This window comes from Temnothorax longispinosus, chromosome 5 (genome assembly GCF_030848805.1).
Source record: "Temnothorax longispinosus isolate EJ_2023e chromosome 5, Tlon_JGU_v1, whole genome shotgun sequence".
Classification (NCBI taxonomy): domain Eukaryota; kingdom Metazoa; phylum Arthropoda; class Insecta; order Hymenoptera; family Formicidae; genus Temnothorax; species Temnothorax longispinosus.
This window is the reverse complement of record NC_092362.1, coordinates 13,566,354-13,586,580: the sequence shown is the minus strand read 5'-3', so window position 1 is coordinate 13,586,580 and position 20,227 is coordinate 13,566,354. Positions and strand designations below refer to the sequence as shown.

At 45.0% G+C, this 20,227-nt stretch overlaps 1 protein-coding gene across 1 annotated transcript; it reads left to right on the top strand.

Moving 5' to 3' along the window:
- The first annotated feature begins 1,218 nt into the window (after positions 1-1,218).
- LOC139813285 (uncharacterized) lies at positions 1,219-20,203 on the top strand. The gene is made up of 10 exons (XM_071778674.1): positions 1,219-3,392; positions 15,442-15,957; positions 16,150-17,152; positions 17,409-18,068; positions 18,278-18,596; positions 18,688-18,758; positions 18,960-19,153; positions 19,230-19,357; positions 19,430-19,609; positions 19,692-20,203. The coding sequence occupies exons 1-10, from the start codon at positions 3,293-3,295 to the stop codon at positions 19,863-19,865; spliced, it is 3,345 nt and encodes a 1,114-aa protein (XP_071634775.1). The 5' UTR covers positions 1,219-3,292; the 3' UTR covers positions 19,866-20,203.
- The last annotated feature ends 24 nt before the right edge of the window (positions 20,204-20,227 follow it).

Sequence of the window (20,227 nt, the reverse complement as noted above, 5' to 3'; positions counted from 1 at the left end):
TAAACGAAATAATAGCAAGCAGAATGCTGTCACTAAATCAATATATTTTTATTTGTATCATATATATATATATATTTTTTATATGTATGTATATATTTCTTATGTAACTGTCTTGTTCCCCTTTTTGTATTATACATTGTTTCAATATAGCGCGTACGTTATTACAGATTCGATCGCGCAGACACACGTTCCATCTAGTGCCTACATCTACATAAAAATTTGTAGCCGTGGAACATTTCTCGCGTGTGTTCGCGATAACGTTTATCGGAACAGGTATCGACAGGTATCGTTGTCTAATAAACGCCCAGGCGGATATCTACATTATATATCCCTCGCGGTGTACCGTTACGATACACAACGGCGCGTTGCACTTCCTGCTATCGCGGTAAGAATATAAATCGGTATATAAGCTAAACAGCCGGTGAACTCCTATATACTCCTACGTAGCCGAGCGTTATTACGTCATTAGGTAACGCGCGCGTGAAACAATTGAGGGCAGAGTGGAGCAGAGTCTCACTTTGGGATTCTCACGGAATCCTTATTACGAAATTTTAACATCCCAGCCTGCGTGCTCGCGACGGAAGACCGCCGCGGCACTCGTGGAAAGCAAAGCCTCTTACAACGATAAAATATTCGGGATGTCGCGAGAGTGACACTGGTCTTTATGAGAAGGCACGTATTTCTTTTGCTTTTAGTTAATACTCGTTGCCTTTATTGTGTAAGCGTCGTAGAGATATTTGCTGAGTAAGCATCAGTCTGAAATCTTTTCATCTTCTTTATAAAGAGAGGCTGCCTTCAACTTTGTTTAAAAACGTTATTATTTTTCAGCATTTCGAAAAGTGCATTCTCACTGAAACTGAACTGCGATCGAAGTACGTTCACTTGACAATATAATTAGGGGATCAGGAGAATTATATAATAATATAATTGAGGATTATATAAGTTTTTTTCTGATTATTTTAAGAAAACAAAATCTCGCGTGAACGACGCGCAATGATCTTCCACTTGGCGACAAAAGTGAGAACGGACTTCGGATTTAATCATACCAAGCGTGATACATAGAAAGGATACCGGAGCGATCATCACCGATCGACGTACATCACGCGACGACGCCGACTTTCTCCCGGCTGTCCCGACCTTGCTACGCCTTTTTGCCTCTGCCTCTGTCCGGATGTGAATCAATCTGTACGTTCGACGTTAAGTACGGGCGGACCTGGTAAAGGTCAGGCGCGACCGGTGAGGGTTAACGAACGGGTGGGGTAACAGGATGGACTTGAGAGAGCAGATTTTTGCGAAGGCCTGCCCGGAGGTCGAGGAAATGCCGTGGGAGACCCTGAAATCCGATTCCCCGGCTCGCCGGCGGTGAATCGTATTTCTCACTGTTCGAGTAACGCGATCGATTAGATAGATTATTGCAGCAGCGTTTCCTGTTATTAGTACGATCGAGGCTCGCTCCACGTGGAGTGCAAATCGGCATCGTTACATCGTCTTTGTAGATCTTGAATGTTTCTTTCGCACACTGAAGTCTTTTTCTTTTTCTGAAGATACACACTTTTGTTGCAGAAGTATTATATTTAGGATGAAAACGACACTGTCGCTCAGAGAGCGTGTGCAACGTTTTCGCGACGAATAATTTGCAAGCAAAAGGATTGTTTTCGCTATAGAATTTGAGAGTTCGTTCAACGTTCATCGGCCGTTCGCTCGACCGAGAAAATAGTGATCTCTCAGCGTGTCTTCGCCTTCATGGTCGTCGATCCTGAGAGAGCCATTTGGCTTCATCGATGGACCTGTTTCCAGAAATGAAGAATCAAGGTGAACAGTTAGAAGTAACAAGATGATCTTATTAATACTTGGCGATATCCGCATGCATGAGCGTACATTAGTAGTAATTAAGTGCCGATCCGTATCTTTAAGAGATTTAAAGAATCGAAAACATAGGCAGAAAGATATATAAATTACATCTAAATTGAATAAATCGATTTGTCATATAAAGCGCACTGAAAATTATTGGTAAAATTAATTTGAAAAATAAAGAATCTCAATATATATGTATTCTATGTATATAAAAAGAAGACAAAATTTGCTTTGGTAATTTTATTCTAAATTCAAGTCCTTGCGCCTTTTTTACTGAATGTGAAGAAAGAGAGAGAGAAAGAGATCTTGCTTTTAAATAATGAAACATTTTTTAAAAACATTTTTAAGATACTTTATATGCCATCGCTGTGTGAAACGCGACAGGTACTTTCCATCCAGCCGACTTGTCATATCTACTTGACATTTAATTTGTATTATGTGTCGACTCTGATGATTAACTCTGCTTCCGTAACGACGTGAAAAGTAGAGGGGTGGGAAAACACAAAAATATATCTCTTTGTGATATGTAATCAGAGAATAAGAAACTTGAAAGTGATTCATTTAATTAGATGTAGATCATACAGAATAAATTAAGGTTAACGTGTAAACCGATATAAGTATACGTTTACCCAAAATAATTTATTTTAAAAAATATATAAATTATATGTCTTCATATATTTTTCAATTCTTCGAGACGTTGGTGCACATCGACTTCTGCGTGCGTCAAGTGCTTAATTCCGTTTTATCGGAGCCGTCGACTCGAGTTAACTCCAATCCCGGCGCGAAGCTAAAAGTCATGCAAATGGAAAGGCGCAGAGATGCAGAACTGGTGTTTCCCCGCGCGCGATTCCCGTGAGGCGCTAAGAACGTCATCAGGGCGGATGGACCGCCAGCCATTGTCATCGGGGAATCGTCGTCGACGTACCCCTTTGCCCGTCGGTCCTGCTGTCGCGTCCTGTCCCCGATCATTTTCACGAGCGCCAAAACGCACGCAGCGGGCAAGACCCGTCTCGATTTTACCGAGAAGGAGAAAGAGAAGGAGGAGGAGAAGACGGAGGAGGGATCCATAGGCCGTTGGAAGGGACGGTGGATCCTGGCGGCCTCGACGTGCCAGCTCCGCCTCGAGCTCGCTCGCGCCTCGGCCAAGTGAAAGTCGGATTTTGCTTTCTACCCGCTCTACCCGCTCTACCCTGGCCAGTGACAAACGTGCCGCGCTCGCGTACGAACGCGCCGTTCTTCGGCCTGACGGCGATGGTCCTTCCCGCGTGCGGCTAACGGCACTGACAGTTGACACGTCCGCTGGCGCGCGGATCCGCTGACGCGACATCCGCGTCGAATGGGGACCGGTCGGTCGCTCTTGGTCGCGCGATGAGCTGCGAGTGACCCCGTAGGGCACCCGCCGCGTGCAAGCCACTCATCGAGGACGGGGTCCGCGAAGATGCCGAGGTGTCGACGAGGAGCGACCGCCTCGCGCGGCCAGGTCCTCCTCTTTCGTCTGCTGCTGGTCTGCGCGCTCGTCGCCGCCGGTCATCAAGAGGGTAAGTTCTCACTAGGGTGGACCACCCCGCCGAGAAACTTCCGGTGCTAAACCGCGAGTTATTTAAAGCACCCGCGCCCGCTTCGCGTTCCGCTTGTCATTATAATGACGCTCGCGAGCCTTTCATGGATACGCTTCTCGGTGAATGTGAAGGATATTTAACCGAGGCGAGCACGAGTGACGGGACGCGAGCGACTGATCAGAGGTTTCGGACCTTTGCACGCACGCACGATCTGAACGTTATGGTCTATCGTTGGACGGCACCAGCGCGCGTGGCGTAGGGGTCTTTTATACTGTTAACGGCGTAGTGTCAAATTTAATTTCAGCCATTTTTAAGCATTCCTATAGGTCGCCACTGCTCCTCCTCAACATGTCGTTAATTTAATTAAAATAATGTTACGTTAACTAAACCATTGGACGTGAAATAATAATATTTTGTGTTTAAATAATAAATTTTGCCAACTATCTACTACCCCACGCATGGTAGTTGAAATAAACACAATGTTTAACTCAAGGTATTAGTTTAATATTCATTCTTTAATATTTAACTGTGTTCTAGCTACAAATTCATGCGCGATTAGGATAATCCATAATCTTCGAGAAAGGTTGACACGCGTGAATTTTTGTTCCCACGATCGAGATTAATCGAGCACCAAACGTGTACGTGCCAAATATTCATACATTTTTCAATCTTCTATTCCATACGTTCGTGTGCATAGCTCCTCGAATTCTTTCGTTCGTTACGCGCGTAGATGTACTTACGGCTACGAATCCGTAAATTCGCGACGTGTGCGATTTTTTTCGCACGCTAGTAGTCTTCGAACGTTTGAGGATTTGTAACGTCGTACGCCCGCTGAGTTAAAGCGAGCTTATATCAGGATTAAGAACCGGTGGAATCTCAAAATCCGCCTTACAGTCGACGCTACGTATTGTTCATACTTATGCGGCGTGTCCTACTTTTACCTCATTATACTTGAATGACAGGTGGTCGGTTTGACGCCAATCCTTCTTCGGCGTGCATATCAAGGGAAGTCGTCGTCCAACGCGAGTTTCCTCAAGTGAAAATTCTATCGAGATGCGCTCTTGAAATCGATCGAAATCAAAATATACTATATACTATCATTACTTGGAGCCTCCGATAAAATTTATTGTCTCCTTATTTTTAATCACCAGTAGCTGGAAAAGTGCTTGGACCTTTCCAGATGAAAGGTTGATCTACATTATAGTCATACACTGTTCAAGTACACTCAATTTCAGTCATTTTTAACCATTCCTATAGATCGCCACTGCTTCTACTTAATATATATATGTCGTTAATTTAATTAAAATACTATTAATTTAACTCAAACCAATGGAGTTAAAATAATAAATTTCGGCACAGAAAAAAATGTGGTGGTTAAAAATAACATTCTTTGATATTTAACTAACAGCGTAGGAATCACCGTCAGGAAATGACAGAATCTATCCGCGACAACCCGCGCGTCTCTTGCGAAATGCCAGGAGTCTTACTCGTTCCCTCGATCCGGCGTCTGACGCGGCCGCGGCCGTAGCCACTCGATACTCGAAAATATCCCCTTGCCGCAACCGCAGAACGGAACGTCGCGTCGTTCGCGCGCGGATAATGGTCCGAATGGTCGGCGGTCACGAGCCGACCGCGATGTTTGCCCGCGCCACGTAATTCCGCGGCAGTGGTAAGCGCGCGATCCGCGATACAATAGAATTGCGATACGGTTGCGGAGTGCGGAGTGGCGACAGCGAGCGCCGGACTCGGGACCTTATTGTCGGGGACCTAATGGACGACGGGCTATCGCGGTACCGCGCCCTTGTCGAACGGACTCCCTTTCCCCCCGTCGCGTCGCGATTTGTAATACCGAGCGCTATGCGGGCGCAGCCATCCTTCGCAACCTTGCCTTTGTTCGCCATTGTTACGCTTATCGTCGGACGCACGCGAACACGACGGATTGGCAAATGATTGTCGAACAATCGCGCCACGCGTTACGCATGGACGTGCGAGAAACGCGCATTCGTTGTTCGCATTCTGAGATTTCCGAGGTGAACGTGAACGCACGCGACGCTGTCATTAAGGTCTCGCGAATTTGCACAATTTGCAAGATTTCTGCAGTTACGCGGATTATCTCAGAGTATTACATTGTCTCTCCGTCTCTCGGCAATTGGATACGAAATTGATTATTATTTCGCAGAAGCTATGTCGCTGCTGGACATGTCGCAACTTGTCATCTTTCAATGTTGGACGTCTTTCGTGGTTTAATGAAGAACAAATTTTTTATTCTACCCGAGAAGCATCGAGGCACACACACACACACACACACACAGTCCACTGACGATCTTGCTCAAGACGTACATCAATATCCATGCAGGCTGAAGAAGTTACCTAATTTAACGCAACATTTAAAAAGCATTTAAAAAGTATTTAAAAAGCAATCAAGATTCATCTTTTTAATGTCAAACGCAAACAGAAATGTCTGATATTTTTTATCTTGAAAAGAGAAACGAAAAAATCGCTATCTTTAAATCGATTATTTTCAAGTCAGGATCCGTTATTTTTTGTAGAATTGAAAAACCGGCGGCAATCGGTGACTACGACGAGGCATCAATCCGTGAAAGTTTCTCGCAATCGCGCGTGACTTTAATGAAATCTCGCGCGGCGCGCGAGGCTTCCTCGAAAAGGTCGAGGCAACTTTTGCCCCGCTCGAAAATTTCCGATCCGGTAGAAAGTGAAACGACCGCGGCGGGTCCTCCTCTGATCTGCTGTTCGAATCCGCGCGCGATCCCAAAATAATCCCTACGTCACGCGGACGAGCGCGGTCGTCCGGCCAAGCTCCTTTTCGCTCCGCTTCGCATTCCAATTCTTGCTCTCCTACCTCCCTCTTGTCTCTTTCTCGGCGTCTTTGTTCATCACGAGGGCGTTTCGAGGCTGGCGCTAAAGGTCCCAGGAATTTCGACGGTGTTAAGGGCCGGGCTGCGGCCGGTGCCGGTGCCAACGAACGACCTTCCACATTTAGACTGTCCTAACGGGTTGGCTCCTGAGGCCGGGACAACCACGACGGGGGGAAAAAAATTTGCGCGTGCGATTCCAGCTGAATGGAACGTATCGGATCAGCGTAAAAATACCGAGAGCATTCCCGACCGAGAGATTTTCCGCCGTCTCTTCGCTTTGCGAGGAGCAGCGTCGATATCGCGATGATATTTTGTCGCAATCGCACGCGCGCGCTGCTGCCTTGTCACGGCCGCGCGGAGGAGTAGTCCTCACGCACCTTGAAACGCCAAATGCGTACGCAGATCTGGAATATAAATTGCAGGGATTGCGCATTGTAAGGGAGGATCGTGATAAAAGTCTTGTTTGCACGACGACGAATAAATATCTTCAATAATAATAATCCGACGTTAAAAAGTTTCGGAGAATAAATATAATAATCAAAAATATGTAATTATACAAATTGAAATATGAAAATATTTCTGAACGAAAGGTATTGATTGAAAAGGAGAGATGAACGTTAAATCCGTTCCGGTGCATGCATTTGCAAAGTAGTTGACGAGGTGATCAATTAATCCGTATCGAATGTTTGATTAATACTTGACCCACTTCGAGGATGGTATTAGATCCTCCGCGCTTTCCGTTTTCACGCGTACGCCTCGTCGTAATGCGCCTTCTTGCGGCGCGCCTTCTTTCTCTCTTTCGTTTTCGCCGTTCCTCATGCATGCGATCGAGGAATTCGGAGCGTCGATATCGTGTTGAGAAATACAGGCGCGCGGAGCTCGCAGATGACCTTCCCCGTGCGTCTCGTTTCCCGGAGGTGCCGATGCCTTTTCTCTCAATCGGATCTGATTCGCGACGCGCCCATCCGTCCATCCGATGATTTTTTTTTTTTTTTTTTTTTTTACGTGGGGAAATCTTCAACTCTGGGCTCCCTGTTCTGGCTGAAGTCAGGACAGGTATGTGACCCAGAGCCCCTCCAGGTGTTATGGAGGGGAAGACCCCCCCCGCCCTCCGGGGAGAGGACGAGGGGAGTGTGGGTTCCACGCGCGACGGATTTAATAAAGTTCGCCGCGCGTAGCCTACCCACTAAAACCCCACGGGTGACCTACCTTGCGTCTCAGGGAGGCGTCCGGGAACTTGTGATAATTGCATCCGGACGCCTCCCAATCCGATGATCCTCCACGGGCGGTGGTTATCAGAGACGCCTCGCAACATCGCGAGCGAGAAATCGTGAGATTGGGAAAGTCCGACACGTCGTTCGGAGGCCAAGAATGTAATGTATTAATTCTGCTCCCCGAAGGAAACACCGCGATTGCCCAACGGAAATTCGCGTTACGAAGCCGGAGTCCTAGCTCCACACTCCACATTCGCAACGACGCGCGATCGTTTATCTCTTCGATATATAGAGCTCACATAAAGTCTGCGACAGTAAGGAAGACTGGGGCTGGTTATTACAGGGGTAAAATGATACAGCTATAAAATGCAAGTTCATCATGAAACCGTCTAAAAAACGCCAACAATTATGAAATGTATGATTATTTAGCTTCAAAATGCGTTTATCGCTATAATCTAGCGTTTCTTATAGACGGTTTCATGAACCTACTTTTAATAGCTGTATTATTTTACCCCTGTAACAACCAGCCCCAATCTCCCCCACATCGTCTACGTAGTTTTTGAAAATTCGATATACCTAGATATTTCTTTTCCCGCAGAGAATTATTATAATATCTGTAACTATGAAGTATTATAACAACTGAGACATGGCCCAAAATTTCACGTAAACCTCGAATTATTTGTCAAGGATACAATTAAAATTTTCTTGTCTTTTCGTCATCTCGAGTTAATAATCAGTCGGCTTATTTCTTTGAATCTTATAACATTTGGCTCGATTAAAACTAAGATGCTAGAGATTTTACTTACAACGTGGCCTCCAGCTACTTGGGCCACACCTTAGAAGTCAATGAAATTGACCTTTTAAGTATGTCTAGGATTAAACTTAGAACATAAAGAAATTGTTCACGTAATGGCTGCTTAAAATCCATACGACTTGTGGAAACCTAGATCTTTTTACTGGCAAAAGAAAACGGTTTTGGATTATGTAAGGCTGATCGTTTCCATATACTTATTTAATCGCAATATATGGTTGCACCCCATTATAAGAGATGGGATCTTTATCATATTAAAATCGCGTACGTTGGGATATAATTTAGAAAATTCCTTCTGCGGAAAGAAAACTACACACTCGAGAAAGTGTAATAACATATGCGTAGCAAATTTCTCTACGTAATAGCAATAACGTGATTTTTCTGTAGAGAGTAGCGGTAGCATTCGAGGAGATTTTAGAGAAAGTTTATAAAGTCATATAGATAAGTAAAAAATAAAATCTAGGAGGTGTGCACATATGTTGTATTTACTCTGTTCGTCTATTACTCCCCTTCCCTCCCCCCGCCTCTCTCTCTCTCGCTCTGCAGCTAGGTGCAGCTATGTTAAGGTGCCAGCTACGTGTTTACTACCTGTCTACTCGTTACACTCTATTTCACCTCACGTTCTTTCGCTGCCGCTTCTCTTTCATTTAAGAAATTTCCAGCGTGCCTTAATTAAACATGCGGGTGAACGTATAACACACTTTTTATTCGCAAATTAACGCTATTTCTTTCAGTGTTCTGCTACTGATTTTTGCAGTAATTACAAACTTTTGCAATGCGTAATATCATTAATATTGACTTATATTTAATATGAATTTGCGAGAGGCAAATAATAGAATGTTAACTGACAAAACATTTATTTACCGCTCGACTATCTCCGTCGCAAATTTGTCTTCGCATTAATTCGTACACAAAAATATTCACTGAATAAAGATAAAAACCATAAAAGTAGTCTCATATAGAGAGACATTTCTCATTAGATTCTTTTTAGAGGCATCTTGATTTAAACATCATTCCTGATATTTTTCAACAATATTTAATTATTTATACTATACGCCAACGTGCTGTAATACCGTTAGCTGTGATATATCGTCGACGAAATCAACCGCTGGAAAAGATAGCTTTCATTCAAATCAATAACGAGCGGCCGAGTTAGAAAGTATCCCTTTCGTGCGTGCAAGCATTGCACGTTTCGTATCGACATACCGCGTGTGTGTTCCGTATTTAGGCCTCGTTTTCGCTATCACGGAAGAAACGGCAACCAGTGGTCGTGCGTGTACGCAAAACATTTTCTTTTTCCCTGCAACTCCGCGCACGTCCTCGCGCTCGCGTGTGCCCCGCGGACGGGTTAGATAACAGGCTTCACGGTATAATAAACGCGAGAATCAGGACTCTCGAACCCGATTGCCACACGTGTGATGGCAACGTGCGGCCGTGTCAATGTTTCCGCGCGTGCGACGGGAAATGGAGCGATCGTAAGGTGCGAGATCTGTGCACCAGACCCAAGTGTCAGTGGCAAAGTTTAAGCGGATCTGAGTTTGTTATTGGTATCAGAGCGGGCCGGTCTGGTGATTTCATAATCGTGCAACGCGCCCTCCTCCTCCTCCCCATCTCCCTCTCGAACGAGAACGAGTTTTGCACTTTGCCCAGTTATTAACATAACTGGAGTAACGAAATCGTCAAGCAACATTCGGCAAGCGTGAGAAACCTTTGAATATGCTATTCGCGACGTCGGACGATTCTTCGATTTCACGAGGATGTTCTCGATATATCTGAACGAAAACTTTCAGAAATCGGTATTTTAGGTATCCAAAAATGCAATGAACGTACTTTCTCGTAATAGATACGCGGGAATAATTAAATCTTACAAGATTCGCAAAAGTCAAAACTGAATTTATTTTTTTATCAGTATGTGCATAAATAGGTACTTGGAGGAGAAGGAGAAATTGCGAGCAATATATTCAAGAAAAAAGCTTTAGAAATGTAGAGACAAATATTTTAATATGACACGGAGATTTTCAAGTCGCATATCAGTGAGACTTACGGTTTACTTGCAGGTGGATAAAAGAAAATTAGAATAATACGAAATCCTGATGAGAATGATATAAATAACTGGTACAAACTACCTTTGATAAAATTCAAAGCAAGTTTGTAGAAAGTGGCTCGTCATTTTGCTTTTCATGTAGATGGGCTAGAAGCGTTGACATCAAAATGCAAATGCGAGAAGCAAAGAGAAATTATAGACTCGAAACGATGTTTTCTCGACATACTTTTCATTAGTTAATTTTAATTACTAAACGAAATAACGAAGCTTTTCCCGAAGAAGAGTCGATTTACTTTTCCAACCATTACCATTAAAGTCTAAAAAAGTTTATCTGTATGTTTATGTGTATAATAAAATCCAATTTATCGCATTTTTACTACAGCGATAAGATCCACGTCATCGCATTTTAACGCTTTCTTCATTGAAACGCTGAATGCGTAAACACGCTCTCTATGTTGTTCAATTATAATGTAACTGCACAATAATAAATTTAAGTACAAGACGCAGCCGTCGCTCGGTAATACATCGCGCGTGCGATCTAGGAATTCATGCAGCATGCAGGCACTAGGCAGGCGTTTGAATTGAACGAAGGACGATCGAAAGGAGAGCGGCCGCAGGCTTCACGTTGCCTAAGCCTTCGGTTACAACTCCGATCGAGCGGACACTTCCTCGCCGTGTCCCGGTCGTGAAAGTATATCTCGCACGAGGAAGTGCACGTTAAACTGACCATGTAAGAGTTTTCGAATTACGCCAGCGCACCGGCGATCGGGCCGATAAGTACGCGCGTTTGATATTTGATGTCGGGTGAGAAACGCTCGTCGGCGTGGCCCCGAAAAGGGGAAGGATCCGCTTGAATGATCGCGTTAACGCGAACCGCGAAAACACGCTCTCGACACGCTCTTTTCGAGATATTTCCACGTGCGACTAGAATTCACCACGGTCCCCCCCCCTCTCATAAACGGGCGCTAAAAATCAAACCCCGTGCCTTCGCGATACGTTCACGACGCGTGGACGTGCGTGAGATATTTTGAAAAGTTACCGAGTTACATAAGTTACGCATAACAATCTCGTAACGCTCTCATAGCATTGTCTCTATTCATTATCTCATCAGTGCGGAAAATTAAACTCATTTCAAAATGTCTTGTTCGCGACGTGAAATAATGGCATTTAGCACTTTATCGATGGTTCTTTTGAAATTTTAAGAATTTTAATTCTCAGATCGTAACATCGCCCTTGTCATTCTTTAGATTTGTCTAGAAAGATAGACGCCGATAGACGGAATTATAGGATATTGGTAATATTACAACAATAAAAAAATAACGTAGATGTAAATTGATGTTGTTTTATTACATGTAAATATTCTCTCTCTTTATTTATAAATGCAAAATTCATAAAAAAAATCTTGCTCTTCTTTTACGGAGAGAAACCCTTCGGGTGGATTAAGAATTTCGTTAAGAATTCCGGAGCAAGTCGAGTGGAAACGTAACAAAGCATGTATTGCGCGAACGACGTCGCGGTCGCGCTCCGTTTGCCCGTTGAAAGTGAGTTGAACAAGGATCTTTGCCCGCGCGCGCGAGTCATTAATCCCATTCCCGAGTAATGCGAACTGATTATCTATTACCGCGATTTCATTATTCGCGCGTACATGTATATCGCTGCCCGTGGCGGAGCGATAATGTCCGGCGTTAAAAGCATAAAATATAGCCTACTTGGAATCGCGAAGGCGAAGGCTTCGGCGCGGCGTCCCAAGTGGAATCTCTGTCGCATAACGCACGGAGCTGATCCCCGAGCTCGTCGTCTCGCAAACATGCGTATGCAAACAGCCCCGCGACACGGAAAAAAGGATAAAAGGGAAAGAAAACGACCTCTTTTTGCGAAACGACCGATAATAATTAAAGCACGCATCGAATCGGCGATGAATTCTCTCTCGCGCGGACAGCCCAGATTAAAAAGGAACAACGCGAAACGCGCGCGCGGTTTATTACTTTAATCCGCTCGCTCGTTACTCGCGGCGTTGCTCTTATTTGATATTTACGCACGAATTTCGCGGCCGATCGTCGATGCGCGTCGCCGATTACTACCGCGCACCGGCGAGGTAGCAATCATCGTGCGGCGCACAGATGTACGTAGCGTTTTACGGAGGTGGATTTTTCTTCGACCGCGGCATCCTCGCGTTGCGCGTCGCGACCTTAAACGCCCACCGTTAAAATAACAGCGCTTAAGGATATAGCGATACACTGGCGATACATTGCGCATCTTTGGCGCGGGACAATGGAAGAAGATTGCGATTTTTAACGCAAGACGGAATATTTATGTTCCTTACTATTTTATCGCGGAGATTACCTCAGCCACGTATTTCATTCACGTTCGTGGAACACCACTTGTCTATTATATACACGCTTGTACATCCTATAGCCGGTTTTATCTTATCGTTTATTAACGTTGTATTTTATTCCTCGTCCATTCCGGCTGCACCGGCTAATCTCCGACGGACACGGACGTACTAATCCAATTTATCCTTTAATCAGATTTGCCTCTCGATGGAAGCAGCCGCACATCTCACAATCATCACTTTACCGCGCGTCGTTTGCGTTTTCTTCTTTACGCCTCATTCTTACCTTTCGCCCTAAGCGATGCCTCGGGGTCGTGCGCGATCGATTCGCGGCGATGCATCAAGCGGAGCCAAGAGGCAAAAGAACGAGAGGGAGAGAAAGAGAGAGATAAGCTTAAACACCTTGTAAGAGCCAACCCGCGCGGCCATGGTAGCGCCGGGGAACCCCGCCTTAATTTATACTTGCCCCATGCGCCGATCTATTAATCCCGGACCGATTGTGAAGCGTGGTGAATGTGATCGGCCGGCCGGCCGGCCGGCCGGCCGTAATTATAATTATCCCGGCTATTTGCGGCCGCATAACTCACGGCGACGCGCGGTAAAAACGCGACGCGCGCGCGATCGTAGATCATTTCGGCGGTCGTTACGGGACGCGCGATTGCCGTGATTAATGAGCGCACGCGTACGATAACGCGAGCATGGCTTTGCAACCCGTTTTTCAATTTTATTGCGGATTACATAGTGGCGCGAGAAGAGAGAGAGAGAGAGAGAGAGAGATGGAGAAGAGGGAGAAAGCCATGGACGAGTTACGGAGAACGTGCACATAATTCTTCGCGAGTCTTATAAAATTAGAGAAAATTTCCGCCCAGGTCTCCGTCGCGCGCGGAAACGCACGCGGCGCGAGGAAAATTGCCCCCGTTTCTCCGACTTTTGCCTCATAAGATGTCCCGCTTGGAGCTCCTGCTCGTCGAGCAATTTCAACAGCTGTTCAATTAACGCTTCATCATGCGCGCGGGTTTCAAGAGAGCGCGACGTACTCACGTATATACTATGCCGTGTATGATTAATTATCTCGAAATCTGCGCGCGGCGACAATCGGCCGTATCGCGGTCGAGCGAGAAATTTGTCGCGGGATTAAACAAGCTTGTGATCCCGATTTAATTTATATTCGCCCTCGGACTTTTTCTCCGAAATCTCCTCGTCGATCCGATCGCGCCGTTTACGCCTACGGAACTATTCTAGTTGCGACACCCTGAAACACAATACGAGTGCACCACGACCGCGTGGACAACAAAAGGACTTCGGGATTGAATTGCGTATACCTGTGGAAGTTGCTCGTATTATTTCAATGCTGAGCAACAGATAGCTAGAAAGAGAGACAAAAAGAGAAAAGAGGGGGGACTTTATCTCAACCGCCGAGGTCTATAACCGATCAGAAATTATGTAATGATTGCGAAAAATACGTGTGGCAATAGAGGGTGACTGAAACGAGCCTTCGCGTCTATTTTCTTTGATTTTTTTTTCCAAGTAGCAAAGCGCAGTCGAAACACTCGAAATTTATTTTTTTTCGAGAAGAATATATAAACTGCTATTTTATGTTTTTTTTTTTTGTGATGTGTGCAAAGCACGTTCAACTTGCTTTTTCGATAACACGTACATCATTTGTTCGCCATGTAAAATATTAACGGAAACTAATCTACGTAGCAGATTTCTTTGTCGAGATCTAATCAGAGAAGGTGTCGTTGTCCTTACTTTAGATTGTTGCATTATTTCCGTAAAATGTATGTTCCGTAGAATGTATATTACGCGATTTATTTCCCTCTCTCCCTTGACACATTGATGTGTATCTCGTGCCTTTATTGTAGCGCGAGATGTAATATCGCGCTCGTTACGTTACTTCTCGCTGCTCTCTATCTTCCATTCAGGCGTATCCACAAGCTTGCCTCCTTCGACACGTGCACCGAAGTAAATATCCATCCCGCGGGATTTTTATTCGCTAGTATATTGCGCAAACCGCTAATAAATTATGCCCGCGCGACTCGGCTTTAAATGCACGGTGCCGCGGCGAAATGCGCGATACTTCGCCTTTCACCTTGCTTACGATAATGCATTCTGTCTCGTGCATTGTGAGCTCGGTCGGGATAACCGCCGTCGTATTATCGTATGCCGTACCTCGAGCAACAATTACGCGGAAACGGCCGTCGAAAATCGGCCGCTGAAGACCGTCGCGGTTTCCCGCGATTAACGAAGAGCGAGTAAAAGTCACGTCGCTACGTTTTTGTATGTCGCTGAAGAAAGCGCTGGTGATGGCTCGCAAGTAGAAAGAATATATCAAGCAAAGAATACGATTTGTCTCCTGTAAGTTTTGTCACAGATGCACAAGCGGTTCAATCTAAGAGAAAGAATTGTCCTCGAAAAATACATATATAAATCAAAGAAATTAAGGTCGTTTCTTTTTGTGGATCGGATGTACTTACGGAGCACAGAAAGCAATATTAGAAAGCGCGTCCTCGCTTTTTCCAAGATTTTCAAGCAGTATAACTCGACTTTGCGAGACAAATCCCTACGTGCGTAAATATTGCTGTTGAAAAACATGCACGTTCGATATCAAATTCTGTGAAAAATATTTTCCTACTACAGAGGAAAGAGTTGCTACGCAAAAAAAAAAAAAAGAAATTGAGAACGCCTTGAAAATCACATTCTTATTGATAATATATTACAAATCATGTCTACTGTCTGATTAACTTTCAGAAACAGCTCGATCCTGGGACAGGCTCTCGCAGCTGATACCAACGAATTCGGTGTACGAGAAGCAAGACCGAAATGCATCGCCGTCCAGCAACGGGGTCGATGCATCGCTGGCGCATTCGCTGGCGGAGAACAATGTGATGGACACATCGAAATCGAAGGGGGGAGGCGATCACGTGGAGACGGAAGAGGTGGAGGAGGAAAAGGAACCTAAGCTGACGTACGACGCCGAGGAATACGAAGATGAAGATAAGCACGAAGAGGAAGAGGTCGAGGGGGATGGAGAGGAGGTAGAAGAGGTAGAAGAGGTAGAGGAGGAGAAGAAAGATCCCTCTGATACCGTGAATGGCGTAATGAAGAAAGAGAGATCTCCGCCGGAAACTAGCAGCGTGTCGAATACCGATGCGATAGACAGGGATGGGGATTACCTCGAAGATCTCCCGACGAATCAGGACGACAATACGTATTATTATTACGACGAGTACGAAAACGCTAATCGTACCCGATACGACAACGCAGGTGAGCCTCGAATCGGTCGTTTCTAATCACCGTAATTATTATTATTATTTATTTCTCCTCTCGTGGATACACACGTAACAATCTTCGTATCACAATTCTTGTATATCATTAATTTGGTGTGTCATAAAGGATCTCAGATCTTTTTTCGAAAATTCTTCGAATAATAATCTCTTCTTATTTCCCCGGTTTTAGACGGCGAAAACGACTATCTAAACATGGAATCTGAAGAGGAGGATGTCACATCAGGGAATTTATCGTCGGAATCAGAGCACGGAGCTCTTGAGAAGAGAGATAAAGACGTTTCGCACGAGTCGACTTCCAACTCGTCGCGAATCGTCGAGGAGAAGGAGGAGGAAGTCGACAATCCGGTATCGTCGACGGAGTTGGAGGAAGGCTCGTCCATGGAGGGCAGTGACAAAACGTTCACTACACTCGGTGCGTCTGTCCTCGAGGAGAAGGAGGAGCCGGAGAACGTCTCCGCCGAGGTCAGTTCCATCCTGATAGGCGGTGCCGTGGTGTCCGTGGTGACCACGAAGAGCGTGGTGAACGGCACGATATCGGTGCCGACGACGGTCTCGCCGGCCACCACGGAGCAAATCGCACCGCCGCCTCCGTCGTCGTCGTCGTCCTCATTAACCGAGACAACCGAGACAACCGAGGGACACCCGGAAGTGACCACGGAGGACTCCGCGAGGATCCTAGCTTCCGTGCAGACCAGCCGCAGCGTATCGGGCGCGCGCTTCCTACCGTTTCCGGTGATAGATCGCGTGGAGCAGGTGGAGGCGCACGGCGGGTCGCTCGAGGGCAAGAAGACGTCGCAACCACCGTCCACGGAGAGCATCATCGACAAGCTTGACTGGGCGCAATCCAAGCTATCCAGCGATCTCTTGCCGGCGGCTATCCTGGGCACCGGTGGCTTCCGAAACGCCGGCAACACGTTGCAGCTGGACGTATTAGCCGAGCGCGATCGCACGACGACGACGACGACTCGCAGGAGTTTCACTACCACAGCCAAGACGCCGGTTATCAGCAAGTTTATCCCACGACGTTACAACGACAAAAAATTGAACAACACTAGCACCAGCACGGCGAAGCCGCGATTTGAAACCACGCTCGACTCCCTGGAAGGTTTGCTGCCTCGAACGTACGTGTCGAGAGGAACCACCCCAAGTGCGGTTTCCAAGATAAATTTCAGGTTGGATATGTCGCATAAATTTTTGAAAGGATTAAAAGATGTAAAATTTGCGAGTGTAATATATATTTATCTATAGTCGCATATCAGATAAATAATAATTGGCGGAAATGAGTTTTATCCACATATAAATTTTTGAATTATCAGTAACAAGAACGACAAAGTACGCTTATTAGACTTTGCAATTGTATTGATGAATCAAGATTCAATTGATAGTTAAAAAAGTTACCAATGATAGTTATTGTCATTTTTCTTTCAGATGGCCTTCTTCGAAACCGACGTCCACGGAAGCAGCAGAGACAAAGACCACATCGACGACACCACGAACGAAACCTAAAGCCAGCATTGTCGTCCAAGATATTAGCGCATTCCTACCGCCAGGATACAAGCTAAAAAAAGAAGAGATAGCTGCCACGGAGAGTTCCCTCCTCAGTGAAATCCTCGCCAAATCCAAGGTCGACATTTCGTCTCTCCTACCACCTGGCTATGACAAAAAGAAGGTTGAGGAAGAATCCAAGTCAAAAGATACTACTACTACTACTACTACTACGACGACGACGACGACAACAACAGCGAAAAGTACAGGCGTCTCTCCAGAAAAGATCGCCCCGTCTATCCAAGATCTCTTCGCGTCTTCCAAAGTCGATATCTCCGCCTTCGTACCTAAGGATTACGAACAAAAAAAGGACCTTGAGCCGGACAGCAAACCTACTGGCGACGCGAACAGCGAGCAGAATGTAACGGTCACAGAACGAACCGATTCCGAGCCTACCACGAAGAAAGCCGGTAGCTTGAAAATCGTGTTTCCCAGCAGACCAGGCGGTCGAAAGCCGATTCACAAAATAACCACTCCGCAAACTCCACGTGGGGACGGTCCAGGCGCGGTGACGCCAAAAATACAAAAGGGATGGCCGACTCGGTAAGTCAGTCTTACAACGTTACACCTTAATTATTATTAAAAGAATAGCTCTTCTTTTAGTGATCTCTTCAGAAATTTTATTCGTCAACGTCTTTTGTTCACATTCATTATGAATTACAATTTTTCGTTCGTCAAGAATCATGTTACAAAGTAGTGCAAAATAGTATCGTATCTAATAACAATCGTGCTAAGAGAGAGACAAATTTCAGAGCTACTACGGAGTTTACCGGATGGCCAACTCCGTCCACCACGCCGATCTCTATCGAGAAGTTACTGGAAGCAGCGCGCACGGCTACGGTAGCATCGGTGAACATATCGCTCATTCCTAGCACGAACGAGATTTCGAGCACGTCGTCGACATCGACGACGACGACGACGACACCGAGGCCGACAACTCCTGGCGTGTGCGACGACGAGTGCGAGGTCGCCGGGACGATACGTATCATTGGAAACGCGACGTGGGTGCCAGAACTGCTCGATCGGAACACTCGCGAATGGCAAGAACTTGCGAATCACGTGGAACGAGAGGTACACCTTTGGCTAAGCTTCCCATTAACTTTACGAAACATGTTTGTCACATTTAAATCATACATATATATGTTTTTTTTTCTTTTTTCAGATGAATTTTATATTCTCGAAATCCAGCGTTTTAATGACGTGGTACAAAAATATAAGGATTGACTCCTTCAGGTAATCTTTTATAATTTAGAGCAATGGTGTCAAAAAATAAGCATGGAAGATAATTTTAGAAGTGTAATCATTATTTGCACAAATAGTAAGATTCTTATTGTCGCATAGAATTTTTTGCGAATCGTACATTAGACATCACTATATCATACTTTAATCGATTTCGTATCAAGTCTCAGCAAAGATATAATGGTTCACTTTCAGTCAAGGCAGCATCCTAGTAGACTACTTTGTCGAGCTAAACAATTTACAGCAGAAAGTGAACACGCAGGAACTTAAAGTGATTTTCCACGACTCGCTCAGGACATACAACGCCAATCGGTGGAATGAAACGACCACGAAAGGTCCATTAAGAATGGGAATGTTTACTATCGATCCTAAGTACACTGATTTCGTAGGTATGTTATCAAAATTTTCTTTCTCTTTGATATTTTAATTGTTAATTATACCTACATGTATTATTTTTCTTTACAGTCATACCTAAAGTAAATATGCCACAATATATCGAGAAAGATGATAGATTGATACCTCAATGGGCGATCGCGGTAATAGTGATAGGTGTCGGAGGTTTACTATTTATTATCGTGTTTGGTGTGTCTGTGGTAAGTGTCAAGCGTGCTCAAAATCTTGGCGCAGTCATACAATCAGAGATAATGAATGACGTCACTTTCCAGCTCGTCAACAGACAAAGCGGATCGAAGCTGAAGCCGACCATGTCCACCATTTACGAGGAAGAAGTGGCTAAGCACACGTCGAGTCACAGATCGAGCGACTACTCAAAGCCGGTGCACACAATATGGACCGATCCCGACGTCTCTTGGAACGACAAGTCCTTCGAATCGACTTCTAACAAGGTGAATGAACGCGCGACGCAATGTCATAAGCCTCGTGCATATCGGACGTACGGTGCTTACCCTGGACTCGTCCCTTTTTCAGATTCTGGTTGACAAATCCTTCCACGATAACAAGAAATACAATATGTACGACAGTTGGCGATCTGAGTGGAACGGTTATTATTACAATCCCTCGCACACGAGCAGCAAGTACGGTTACGACAGTACCATGAACCTGTCGACCCGTCACCATCCTGATTACGACACGAATTTCTAAACGGCCAATAAACTGCAATTTCTTCTATCAATACCGAGATTTCACTTAATTTATTCGGCGCCTTAGGTAAGCTACGAGACCCATTGGAATATTTGCTCTATTCTTCAACGATGCGCGTTCACCTCGTGATACGAGATCATCGATATATTTACATTTATATTTTAAACATATGGATTTGTATTTTCTCGTACATCTAGTAATACCTTGTGTTCATTATTTCGCGACATCGAATTATTACCTATTAATTCTTCACTATTTGCTTTAATAAAGGATTTATTTATTCTAGTCAGAATAATAAGTAATCATATTATAATCGGTCGTTCTCCATCAGAACCGATATTACCGTGACGCCAATGTATGTT

Coding starts and splice junctions, on each gene's coding strand:
- LOC139813285 (XM_071778674.1), top strand. CDS start 3,293: ATGCCGAGGTGTCGACGAGGAGCGACCGCCTCGCGCGGCCAGGTCCTC. Junction 15,958..16,149: donor TACCCGATACGACAACGCAG/GTGAGCCTCGAA, acceptor CCCCGGTTTTAG/ACGGCGAAAACGACTATCTA. Junction 19,610..19,691: donor TCGAATCGACTTCTAACAAG/GTGAATGAACGC, acceptor TCCCTTTTTCAG/ATTCTGGTTGACAAATCCTT.